The sequence below is a fragment of the Aptenodytes forsteri genome, unplaced genomic scaffold (assembly GCF_000699145.1).
Source record: "Aptenodytes forsteri isolate BGI_AS27 unplaced genomic scaffold, ASM69914v1 Scaffold15, whole genome shotgun sequence".
Classification (NCBI taxonomy): Eukaryota; Metazoa; Chordata; class Aves; order Sphenisciformes; family Spheniscidae; genus Aptenodytes; species Aptenodytes forsteri.
In genome coordinates this window covers 10,127,510-10,141,035 of record NW_008795129.1, presented here as the reverse complement: position 1 = coordinate 10,141,035, position 13,526 = coordinate 10,127,510, and the positions used below count along the sequence as shown (strand labels likewise).

General features: G+C 36.7%; 1 protein-coding gene across 1 annotated transcript in view; it reads left to right on the top strand.

The window, feature by feature from the left end:
- Nucleotides 1-13,526, top strand: part of LOC103897676 (adhesion G protein-coupled receptor A3) — a 251,679-nt gene that overhangs the window by 202,198 nt on the left and 35,955 nt on the right. The window contains exons 15-17 of the mRNA XM_009277787.2: nt 2,725-2,852; nt 3,797-3,920; nt 11,899-12,044. Of these exons, the coding sequence (XP_009276062.2) occupies nt 2,725-2,852; nt 3,797-3,920; nt 11,899-12,044 (398 nt within the window). The remainder of the gene's footprint in view (nt 1-2,724; nt 2,853-3,796; nt 3,921-11,898; nt 12,045-13,526) is intronic.

Genomic DNA, 13,526 nt, shown 5'->3' with positions numbered 1-13,526 from the left:
TTATCATCAAAAAGCAGACAATATAAATTTATTATATATCTATAATTAAATCAGTTTTCAATATACAAAACCCTTAACAAGCATATTCTACATTGGCAATAATGCATTATGATACTCAAAAGTTTTACCACTTATTTACTGTACAAGATTAGAAAAGAGATAATAATAAAAAATGAATATTTTAAAATGGAATTAGCTTTAAGATGCTGATTGTTCTTGATTCTTCTGCAGGCAAAATGGCTGGGTTTCTGTCGGATATGGCATTTGCTTTTATACTGATGTTCAAACATAGTGATTGGTTGATCCTTGCATTTACACTATTAAAAGCTAGTTCTTTAGTACACTGAATGATGCCACCTCAAGTAAAATTGCTTTCGTTTGTTGCTACATAAACGTGTAGCTTCACTGTGTTTCCTTTTTCACAACTTTGTTAACTTTTCAGAGTATTTTTTTCAGAAATATCCAAGATATTTATTTCTTTAAAAAACTGCACTTTTACTACTATATTAGTTACAGTAACAGTTTTCTTCATGCACAGAACTGAAGCAAGTGTATACATAAAATAATGACAAAGTGTACTATTGGTATACCAAAATATGATTATATCAGTAAGAGCTAGAAGTAAATATTTTATCATTTTCAACAGAGTATTTCTAGTTAAATTGTCCAGTATTTACATGACTACTCTAGTAACATGAACCAAAATTGTACTGAACATTTCTGGTAAAGAATAGTCTCCATCAAGAAATTTGCTCTGTAAAAGAATTAATGGGGAGGTGATGTAAATAAAAACATGGGAGAAAAGATGGTCAAAAAAGGGTGTTTGAGTGTAGATTCAGTGGCAGTTCTGAGCCAATAGGCTTTTAAAGAATTATTTGAAATTTGTGAATTCAGTATATCCTGAAACAAAATCAAGAGAAGGCCTCAAGAGCATAGGTCTGTCACATTAAAAAGCTATCACATCAAAAGACAGAGTTCTTTTCCTCTTCTATTCCACTTGTGGTTGACGGAAAAGTAGCGAGAGATGTTAGGAGACAGCATAAGACTACCTCTGTGACAAGTGACTCCACCTCTGCCTTTGAGTCTTGGTGATCTCGGCAGGGCTGAGAGAGGACTTGTGTGTGGGACAAGTGGTGACTGAGCAGATTTAACTGAGGTACACACGCAAGCTGAGGAAGTACTTGAAGAGAAATGGGATGTGACGACATATGTTTGCCATCTTGTTCATATGTTATTTGTTCATTTTGACGGTCTTCTTTATATATGTTGTAAGCTGCTCTGTTTTAGAACTGACATTAATATGCGTCTGGAGAAACTGATACAATCGATCTCAGGAACTTTAAAGCTAAAATGAAGAAAAATAATGACTACTAGGGCATCTGTTACTTGTAAGGACCTTTCTGGAAGGTAAACAGAACAGTACCTTTCCCCCTGATTTAATAATTGCATATACTCATGAACATTACCTGCTTGTACATGAACAAGTTCATATACATAAATAATGGTGCTGGAAATCAGCTCTCTGCATGCAGATGAGATTAAAAATAATGTATTAGCATTACAGTCCCAGTCTCCAAAGGGGAGATTTCACCTCAGGAAAATAATGTACTGAATCTTCTTCCAGGGGAACCTAAAACTGACAAATAAGAAAAAAGTCTTTTAAATGTATGCCAGTATTTTCAGTGTTAGAGTTTGCTGGATTGTCATATTCAGTACTTTTTCAGATTTTAGTTTTTTCTGTGCTGGGATGTATATTCATTTTTGTGTGCACAGTTAGTGCCACTGCATATTGAAACTGGCATGTAGACGACACTTTGTTTGCACTCAGGTGATAGTTTGTGTCTAATTTATAGTACTTGTTTGCAGAAATGTATTGCCACAAACAGATGTGGCTTAATGTATTACAGTGAACTTCTAATATTTGGTTTATTTCAGATAGTCTGAAGACATACTGTTTTCTGTAACAGGCTCCTTCTGCTTTCCATCCATCACACCTGCAGATTTAGCTCTCTTCCTATTTCTTACTTGTGAGATCCAGTAATTTTACAAAGATATTAATAGTTTTTCATTACGTTTTTCACGAAGAATTGTGTCAGTAGGCACTAGCAGGTCCAAAAGGAATGCATGGATCTTTAGTCTGCTATTAATGTAGCTGTCAAGCTGCTTTTGAATTGTTGTAGGGAGTAGAGTATTTGCAACTAAGTGTGAAGGTCATTGGGTCAGAGGAGATGTATCAACTGGGAATTGTATTTGAATACAGGAGCGAGTCCGTGGATATTTTTGGGTGTATTCTCATGGCTTTTGTTTCTTTGAATGGTTCTTCTGCAGCCATGTATATACCATTTAGAGACCTTTACGGTAATTTGATATTTTGTACTTAATATCCTAGTAAAACACACACATAAAGTTCATGTTATCAGAAGGAACAGATATTGCTAATGCCTGGAAGATGTAATATTCTGTGTATTTTTTCAGACTTTTTTTTTAATTAGGATATGTCTACTTGTACAAAAAGGTTAATTTCTGTCTAGCAAAGTGTATGCAGATGAGGAAAGAGCAGTCTGATATTATTGTAAATTCATGAACTATATCTACGTAAAAAGTTCATCATCTTATTTTCCTGCTCTTGAAAGGGAACAGCTAGAAACGACAGGACATATTGAAATGAAGTCTCAGAGTTTCACACATGCCTAACAATGTTAAATCATTTTGCTTTCTCCATAGGATTTTAAGACAGTGTTGTCTTTCCCCCAGTACCCCGGGGAGTTTCTGCACCCTGTGGTATATGCATGTACTGCAGTTATGTTGTTGTGCCTGTTTGCTTCCATTATCACCTACATTGTCCATCACAGGTAAGAACTCAATTTTAAGCACTTCTGTTAAATGGTCAGCATTATGCTGAGGTACTTCAATTTTTCTAACCCTCGCTGAAAAGATAAATTAAAATGATCTGAATTACTGTTGGATAGTAACATCAGCAATGTGATTTACACCAGAGAAATCAAAAAAAGGTTATGTCAACCTTTCTCAAGCTGTTCCCAAGCTGTATCTTTCCTGAGACGTTTGTCTAAATGGCCGACACACTGTTCCTAAGATTTCTAACTTGACAATTCAATATGAAACCACGACCACTATCAAATTGCTGTCTGGCAAATTCCAGTCAAAGAGCAGCACTTTGGACAGCTACACTGGCGGTATTGGCTTCTAAGACCAAGTTTGGTTGAAAGACTTGGTAACTATCATCGGACAAAAGAAATTTTCTTTGACTTCTAAATCTTCTTGGTTTTAGAAAACTTGTGTTTTCCTTTATATGAAAGATTTATATAAATGCCATTTTAATTACGTACTTCTGTTAAAGACCATTAGCAATTTAAAAGAGTAAGAATGTATTGTGCTGTAGAAGCTGCTAAATATTAACTAAGTGAACTTAATGCAATGACTTCTGATCTTCAGCTTCCATTTAATCCTTTAGAGATGTCTTGCTAAAGTTCTGCATATCTGAAGCTATGCAATAAGCCTTTTGCTTTTAATACTCTACTTTAAATGCTTGATTTGATGGAGGAAACTTTAAGTCAGTAGACCCTTGTCAGTAGACTCTACAATTTTTACCATCAATTTTACCTTTTAACCATTGATTTCAATGCTTTATAAATCAGACTCTGTCCTATAGGTAGATTGCTAAGTAGGTATTCAAGAATCAGAGAATTTAATTTTATCATATTAAGCATTTTTTCCAAAGCGAAATTTTCATAACAGATATGTTGTTTTTTAATTTTAAAATGTGATTTTTCAACAGCACAATCCGAATAAGTAGAAAAGGATGGCACATGCTTCTCAACTTTTGTTTCCATACTGCTCTTACATTTGCTGTTTTTGCTGGTGGAATCAATCGCATTAAATATCCAATTATATGTCAAGCTGTAAGTATCTGCCTTAGTAATCCTCACTAATAGAATGAAAGCCTGAAACTGTATCTTTTAACATAATATTGATAGTTTTCTTTCTTTTTATATATTGTTCCTGAATCTTAAGTTCTTCAAAACAAGTCATCATTATAAGCATGTCTTTTAAAGGCCAGCACTGGGAGCATTCAGTGTTTGGCTGTCACCTGAGTTTCTGTGAGAGGCTGACCAATGCATTAACTTCTCTGCAGCTCAGATTTCCTTATTTTTAAAAAATCCCCAAAAATCATAATATCTCTCTGTTCTACAGGACAGTTGAAAACTATGATTCCCAAATATTTCTAATGTCCTTTCTGATCTTTGGATTGAATGTGTGAAACTAAAGTTACTGCTGCTCTTTTGTAATATATATGCCATTTGCCTGAGGGTGGCCCTGGCTTCACTGGGTGATCCTTAAATATATACTTGGGCAGCTTAATGTTTATAGTATGATTATGTCTTTTAATTACAACTCAAGCTAAGGAGACAAAGCAGACCAGTACACTTGCGATTTATGGACCCCTGTTTGCACTGCTGGACTATTTCACATCTCTTACTTCATCCTTTCCGGGGATATAGTGTCGTGAGATGCACAGAGAGGGCATGGCTTCAGCTGCTCTGAATATAGAGGCTGAGTCCGTACAGCATATAAAGAGAGTCATTTCAGTCATCTTCTGTAATGCCTGATGAGGGCTTGTTGCAATTTGTTTGTCTTAAATATTTCTTCCTCTCAGATTTTGTAGAAGTGCTCCAGATCTCATGAGTGTTGTTGGTATTTACCTGTAGTAAAGCACTTTATTAAGCCAACATTCTCCCAGATATTTTGCCTGTCACTAATCTGGTTCTTTTGATTGGCTCAAATAGGTGTAAACAGCAAGAGCCGTCAGCCAACAGCTGACTCACTGCAAAACTTGAATAACTAGCGTAAGAGTTATCACTCTAATTTTCAGTGAGATGCTTTGGAAGCCTTTTGTGTATACTTGTGCATGACCATCAATAAACAGCACATGTAGATCTGTAAGCACCTGTAACATTCTATGTGCAAAGTCTACCTATGTATATTACATGGTATTCATTTAAATGACACAGTTGTCCACTAGATTATTCTGAGATAAATATCTCACAATGTGTAGTGTATTGTGTCATAATTAATCTGTGAGTTCTAGCAAATTGAAATATCACCTACCATTGTCTTTATCTGCAGTTTGCAAGTGAGGGTAGCAGATTAGTTTGTAGGGCAGCCATGGCCATGTAATTACATGATCACAAATGACCATCTGTTGTTACAATCATTGTCTGGTTATTTACTTTGCAGATTGCATGGTAACAATGCAGTATTAACAGTGATAATGAAAAATTGATTGAGATAAATGAGTTATTAATAATCTTATGAGTAATGTAGATCTGTAAGCACCTGTAACATTCTATGTGCAAAGTCTACCTATGTATATTACATGGTATTCATTTAAATGACACAGTTGTCCACTAGATTATTCTGAGATAAATATCTCACAATGTGTAGTGTATTGTGTCATAATTAATCTGTGAGTTCTAGCAAATTGAAATATCACCTACCATTGTCTTTATCTGCAGTTTGCAAGTGAGGGTAGCAGATTAGTTTGTAGGGCAGCCATGGCCATGTAATTACATGATCACAAATGACCATCTGTTGTTACAATCATTGTCTGGTTATTTACTTTGCAGATTGCATGGTAACAATGCAGTATTAACAGTGATAATGAAAAATTGATTGAGATAAATGAGTTATTAATAATCTGTTATGAGTAATACATAAACTACAGGGGTACCTTCATAAAATGCATTATCAGTGAGAGCTGTTTCTTGCTATGGTACAGGGTCAGATCCTGAGCTGCTGAGAAACATGAGCACTTAGAGAAATTGAATGGATCCGTTCACATATGCCTTCTAATCAGTTTCATACAGTTATTTACCTGACACCATGCTACATCAACAGACAGTATCATCAGCAGTTAAAATATAGGAAAGATACAGGACACAAGACACACACAGTCCTCTGGTTCCTGGTAGAAATTGTCTGATGTCATTAGGTAGGGCTAATGGATGCAACAGTCCAAACAATCTAAGACAAGACTCCTATAGCTGGTAACACAGGCTGAACAAATGTTCACTCCCAGAACATTGTACCCCACCTCAGAGCCTTTCTTGCCTACTGACAGCAACGTTTTTCAAAATTCTGTGAGTCCCAGTGGCTCTCTCCTCCTGTGATAACCCTGAGAGGATTACTCTGTGAATTAATATTCAGGGTGCCAAAGCTAGGAGGTAGGGAGGTCAGACCTACTAATGGTTTCCCAAGAAGCTCACATATTTGAACATTTCCCATAGCTTGCATAAGTGGTCGTGGGGTGGACAGCACTCCTTTTGTCCTGCATATGGAATATAGCAATTCTTTAAATCGCTCAGCCTAATGAAAGGTATATTAATATAGCTGGTTTGGGCTTGTGTATCCCTCTAGTCTAAGTTTTGTCTCTTTCTCCTCTTTTTCTTTTTTTTTTTTTTTTTCAGTTCTGGAAAAAATCTGATGTTAGGGTTTAAAAATGTATTTGTGAAAATATTACTGCTTCAAGCAGCACTAAAATATTAGTTGTACTCCATGTGTAACACCATCAGTGTTGCTATAGCACAGGTATCTTTCCATCTGCTACAATTCAAAACACAGCTTCACCCTGCAGCAATGTAATTTGCACTTTTTGTTTCCTGAGTGCGTAGGGGAAGATTCCAAGTGCAAGCATTTTCTGTACTAATCACTGAAACATGGTGTCAAAGCCAGTGAACCTCCACCTTTCTTATTGTAATTATCCCTAAAACTTTCACACAAATTTCACTGCAACATCCTTACCCAAGTGAAATAATAGACTGAGTTAATTTTTATCCTTCATAACTAACCAAAAAGGGTGGTTCTAAAATAACTTCAGTTGGATCACCTTCTCCCTCTAAATGAGGTGTCCCAGGCTAATTTTAAGCAGCAGGAATTAGTGCTATGGAAATGGACCCATTTTCTGTGATAGATAGCTGGAAGAACCTTCATATCCCCTTGAAGGCAAAGTAATTACACAAAAAAATGTGTTTTCAGAGATGGCAAGATATTTATTTTTATCTGGAATCTAAAAATCTGAAACTCCCTTTTAAACCTGCATAGCTATTTCAGAGAGGGTTTTGTACAGACGGTCTCACTTGCGTATGTGCTATACAGTCTTTATGATTTATAAAGAAAACTGATGTTAGAGTGCTGGTCTGGAAGAGTTGATTGCTTCTTCACGGATTTCCTGTGTGAATGAGGTGTATCTACAGACTGTTTAGATTACCCACAAATCTGATTCTGGGTGTCACTGAATGCTGGCTGTTGATGTAGAATCCAGAGTCTTGAGTTTATGGCAAAATCTTTCATGCAAGGCAAAGGTTGTGTTAGGAACGGCAGAATGGGATTAATCAGCGCCAGAACACTAGCCAGAAAGGTGATTGGGCCAGCCAGTGGATGATGTAGTCAGCCCCTTCCATCTCTCAGAGTTAGGGTCTCAGATTACTTTACTTCAAAGGGCAGAAGGAGTCTTATTCCTTTCTGGTAAGGAATGAGATGGAAGGAGACACAACTGTAGCTGGATCACTCCCCATGTGTGGGAGGCATTGATTCTGTACCCTCAGTCTGAAAGATTTCAGTCTTATGGCCCCTACTTTCCAGGTGAGCATGATAGCCATGGGGCTATGTGTGCTAGGGGATGAAATTGTCAGTTCAACATGTTGAAGCATGAAGAATAGGCTTAGGGGCACAAGTTTTAGGAGACAGAAAAGCTAGGGAGAGAGACAGAATCATAATTTTTTATCCTACCCTACTGGCCAGTCACTGAGTGGCATGATCACTTCAATCACATCTCCAAGAATCTCCTATATGGTTTATCAAATACAAGCTTCCATGTAAAATTTGGCAAGGCTCAGACCTTCCTCCTCCCCAATGAGTGTCATATGTGAAACTGCTTGTGAATTCCTTTCTGTAGAGCAGTAAATCTTCAGCAAGAAAGGCGAAGCCTGTTCCATATCAGCCAGTAGCCTGGAAGTTAGAAATTTGGATTTGAATCCTGTTAAACTAAGGAGGTCCTAGAGCTATGCACCACATCTCAGGCAGGAGCTGTAGATACAAAAATATTACAGAAAGAGGAGGAAAAGAGCAGTTCTTTCTGCTCTAGCTATATTTTTTTTGAAAGAATGGGTGTAAAATTAATCTACTGTGATCAAGTTTGCCAGTTGGGGTGTCTCAAGCGAAGAATGTTATTTAAGAGCTCTTGAGTGGTCTTTGGTGAGAAAGGTGCTGCATTGTTCAGCTCTGCTGAGACAGGAACAAAGCTAGTCATATGCACAAGCGAGGTATTAGGTGGCTGGAAACTTCACTAGCAGCAACTTATGACGGCTAAAGACTTTGCACGCTGTGGAGTTAGATGTGCATGCTGTGCTGAAGATTGTCCTTCCTGGTCTCAGGTACCTTATTTGTGGGTCTCAGCTTCTTGCTCTAAATCTTTTACCTGTGAAGGGAGCACAGGGTTGTTCTAAGGCTAAATGTTTTAAGAACATGAAATATTCACATCCAGTGGTGTTATAGACTGCAGAGAAATTCCTGAATCCCTTCGTCTCGCTGAAAAGAATCACTTTCAGTGCAGGATTAATAGTTTAAATGGAATGTCAGTGCATATCCATATCCTCCTTTAAATAGAACTGGCTGAAGAACGACAATCTTATCTCAAACATGTTTACAACTGAAAAAAAAAGAAATTAAATTAAAACCTAGAGGAAAACAAAGAAATTTGTGTGCAAGTTAAAGCTGAGCAAGAGAATTTTTTGTGCCAAAATGCCTTGCATAAATGTGTATTCTGGTCATTACCGTGGTAACTGCATGGTGGGGCACTTAAGTTACCTCTAGGAGCACATGCAGACAGCATCTTCTTACTGTAGAAAAGCATAATCTTCTATTCAGTAGGCTGGTGCTCATTCCCAAAGATAAGTGTTCTAAGAACACAGAACATGGAAAAAATGAGTCCAAGGAAAGAAGAAAATTTTCACCATCTAACTGCGGTTATTAAACAGCTTTAGGTGCAATGCTGTCTTCAATGCATGTGTCCTGACAGTTCTTTCTGTACCATTTGGCCTGTCAGTGGAAAACCTTCTTACGAATAAGGGTCATCACTTTAATATATTCAATCATAATCCTTCATTCTGTGTGGAAAACTTGACCCTTCCCACACAATTTTATGTGAAATACAGAAGTTCTACTTACAGTGAAAATAGTTTTAAGTGAAGTCTTGGGTATTTAATTTGTATCTATTTATTGGCCTCTTAAGCTTTACAGAGGCACAAATCCAGTAACAAGATACACACAGATAAATTTGTACCCTGGACCTTTAGTGCATAAACCTAAGGTTTACATTTGCTAACAGAGTTAAATGAGAGTTTACTGAGCAAAACTATCTTTGTCCTGTTCCCCTTTCTGTTGAGCCTTGTCTTCCCCTTCCATGTCATGAGCTGGTATCTCGTGTACTTCTAGCATAGGGCTCAGATGCCTTCCTAGCTTAAGAGAGCTAGAAAGAGGTAGTCCCACTGAAGAGGACAAAAGAGCATGCAGCCACAGCCCCTAAGTGCAACAGTGAGGAAAGTGCATCTCTGTGGCATGACTGATGTCAGTGTGGAGATATGGGGAAGGAGGAGGCAGAGAGCAAAGCCCACCACTTTGAAACTGAATTTTCGAGATGAGGTGTGACAAGCATTTCTTTACTAATTATTATTAGTGGATGAATAAGAGCAAAAATTCTGGTCCAGAAAGCCTATTTTGTGATGGGAAGTGAGAAACAAAATCATCACCACACAGAGATAAGGCTACCCCTTCCTTTGGAATTTAGTGTAACAGCTCAGCGCACCCTTCCAAATTCCACATTTTTGTTGTGTCATATATGTTTTATCTGCAGATTGTCACCATTGTCTTCAAATCCGTCAGTCATGAGGCGGTCCTGTATCATGAGGATATATCCTCCTTTCCTTTAAGCAAGAAATGCAAATGGATGGGGTTTTTTTGAGAGAGAGAAAGAGCCATATTATTAAAGAGTTAGTACAGAAGATGATAACATTTCTGCCTCTTGTCCATGTTTGTTCGATTTGTCCATATATCAGAAGGAACTAAGTTGCTGAAATATGAGCATGCTGTGAAGAAAAATAATGTGACTAAGGTGTAGCATAGCAATGATGTTTTCAGTTCAGTTGCCTCCTTGAAAGTTCAATAAAATTGTTTTATTGTACTATTTTTAGGAATCTCATTCACTTAAGTGGCTGATCATTTCTCTATATGTGGCCATATATGTTGTCAAAATTTCACATGTAAGTGCCTTCTCACATGAAATTCATCCCTGCTGTTCATATTCTTATGGACTTTTTAGCATACTTGTGTAGAATAATTACGGAATATATAGTAGCAGTGCTATGCTGAAATGAGAAAGAGGTTGTGAACCGTATCTCTAGAATTTTTCCAATTCTTTCTCATGGTTCCCGCCTCCTTTTTCTCCCCCTTTCTCCTCCCCCTCTTCTCCCTCCTGCCTTACTCCTTCACTCCCCCCCCCAGCTCATAGTCATATTCACTGCGTCCCTACAGAAATGCTGCAAGCTGCATACGATCTAAGTCCAGACAGCACTAGCCACTGAACTGGCAACGTCTGCCAGCTGATGGTACAAAGTTGTCTCATTCTCTTATTTCCGCTTCTTCTCCTCAAGCGACAACAGCTATGAAGGCTTTACACTCCCTTGTCTAATGTGTCAGACAAGTCCCAGAGAAAATTACAAAGGGTTTGCTGTTGATGATATTTGCTGCTATCTTCAAGTTTTGTGCTATATTAGTAAATATAAACAAAATTCATGGATTTTTTTTTTCTTTACCCATCAATTACTTTGTTTTAAGTTGAGCAAAAATGAACACTGGTTCAAATAAATCATTATAATAGATTTGTGTTAGCTTTATTCAGCAATTCTCTGTATTCCTTAAACATTTATGTGCTTTCCAATTATAGCAGTATTTTACTTGTCACTGCAAAATGTCAGGTTATTGCTTCAAAGGTAACCTCATTTTATATAATCAGATGGAGACTTAGCTGATGTAATAAAGCATTGGGAGATTGGATAAAATTCCAATTACTGTTTCCATAGTAATGAATAACAATTACTAACATAACAAAGATGTTTGTATTTTAGAGGTGTTTGTACTTTATTTTACTTTCAATGATAAATACACCAGTTCCTTGGAAACAAAATGATACTAACACTATTGAGAGTTTGTATTTCCTTTTAAGGGAGGATGCCAAGATCTGTCATTTAATTTTAAAAATTGTATGGCCAAGTTTATAAGTTCCTTAAAATATGTCTGAAAATAATCTGGTTTTAGGCAAATAGCACTGATCCCATTACAAGAAGTCAACCTTGGCTATATGCAGCTGAGAGGGAACTACAGCAGGATATTCCTGAAAAAGGAAAGGAAATAGTAGCATAATAGCAAGCAAAAATGCTGCCCTCTCATTCATTTTTAAATTGCATTGTCATGATAAGCTAACAAAGCTTGCAACACAAACTAAGCTTCGCATCACTTTAAATCCAGGTGTAAAAATTCGTCATTAATCAGGTTCTTAGAAAACAAATGTCTTTACAGTCTTGGTTTCATAACATACCATCTGGTATCACAGATATTATCTATGATAGATTAAATAACAGATTCCATCTGCTTTTTAAAAGTGTTTTCCCTGATTAGAAATAACCAGAGAGAAAGAAAAAATGGATGCACTTACAAATTCAGTTAAAAAAATCTGTTTGTTTGTACACTTATGCATTAAGAGTCTTCCAAAACTCTTGTTTTACTGATCCATTTACTGACTTGTTTAACTGTCCATTCTTTTTTTAGGTTGGCATAGTACTACATTATTCTACACTCTCTACTATGCTATGGATTGGAGTAACTGCCAGGAATATTTATAAGCAAGTCACAAAAAAACCTCAGCCGTGCCAAAACAGTGACCAACCTTCTTATCCAAAGCAACCACTACTCAGGTATGGAATATTAGCTATACTTTTTTTAATGTATTCCTAAAACATATAAACTTTAAACAAACTCTCACTTTTATTTCTGTATTCTTTACTTTTTACAGACTGTAAATAGGATCCATAAAGAATTGAGTCACTTAGGTGTATATAAAAATCTGAATATTTATTGTATGCTAATAGTTAACTCTACTCAGGAGATGGAAATATGCAGAACTGGTACTGGCTAGGTTCAGACACCTTTATCTGAACAGGCACAATTCAAATGTTTCTGTTGGTTTCTTCTGGAGGAAAAAACCTGGCTTGCTTCCGGGTTAAGGTATTATTTAATCAGCAGAAACGACGCTATAATGACTCTCCCTTTACCCTTTTCTATTCTGCTGTATATCTTGCCCACGCTTGTATTGATTGCCTAATAACCTGATAGCAACCTTCCTCATTCCACATCAGAGATCTAATGCTATTACAGGAGCAACTGAAAGTCTGGACTCCCTATCAGCTTTCTAGATGGAGCAGGCTAACTAATGTGTCTCTGACAGCATGGCAGGTGTAATGCAGTAAGAATTTTAACCAGATGCCTATGAGATGCTGAAACTTCAAGCCAAAATAGTCAGTCTGCATAGAAAAAAACCAATAACTTACCACAAACTAGGATTTCTAACCAAATTCATGAGAAGATGGATTCATCTTTTTTGACTTTAGCTATCAAAAAGTTAGGTATTAGCCAAAGTTATCTAGTGCCCACGTATAGATTTGGGAGGGAGACTGAGACAGAGAGGAACTTCCAGAGAACAATTCCTCCCTTCTGCCTTGGATGTTTGTGTGAGGACAGGATGAACAGTCTTATGGAGGTGCTTCTCTTTCCCCACAGATCATGGAAAAACCTGAATGGTTAATTTAGACTAAAGACCTCAGTTTTATAGTGAAGGACAGGAAATACGGATTCTACTTTTCATGGCTTTGCTGTGAAAAATCCAGATTAGTATATTCTTTTAAACAGACTTAGCTTATTTTATTTTGAACACGAAATGTTTCTTAAGTAGCATTTATAGATGGCTGTGTGAGGTTGTCACAACTTGTTAAAAGTCTAGAAGATGATGAATTGTGTTTTGCTGTCTGATTCTGCTGAGTGAAATCTTTATTACCATGATTAGTTTTCTGCTTTTTAAAACATTTTCTTTCTAGAGATGAAATTGATTAAAGTTAACATAAAATTTATATAGTGAAGAGCCATATTGAACATTAGCTTTGTTAGGTGTAAGCAAGAGGATGTACTTTCACTGAGAGTGCCTTACTTTGCTAATCCATTATTTACTATACCATTTTTCACAGATGAGAATTTCACTCTTTCTGTTACTAGCTCATGGCAAAATGAATAATTGCCAATTTTCAAATGCCGGTGTGGCTATTAAGGTAGAAAATTGCTACAGGTTACATAGACCCAGCATAGTGTATGTTCTTCAAATTCAAATCTTGTTTGAGTTGGAAAAA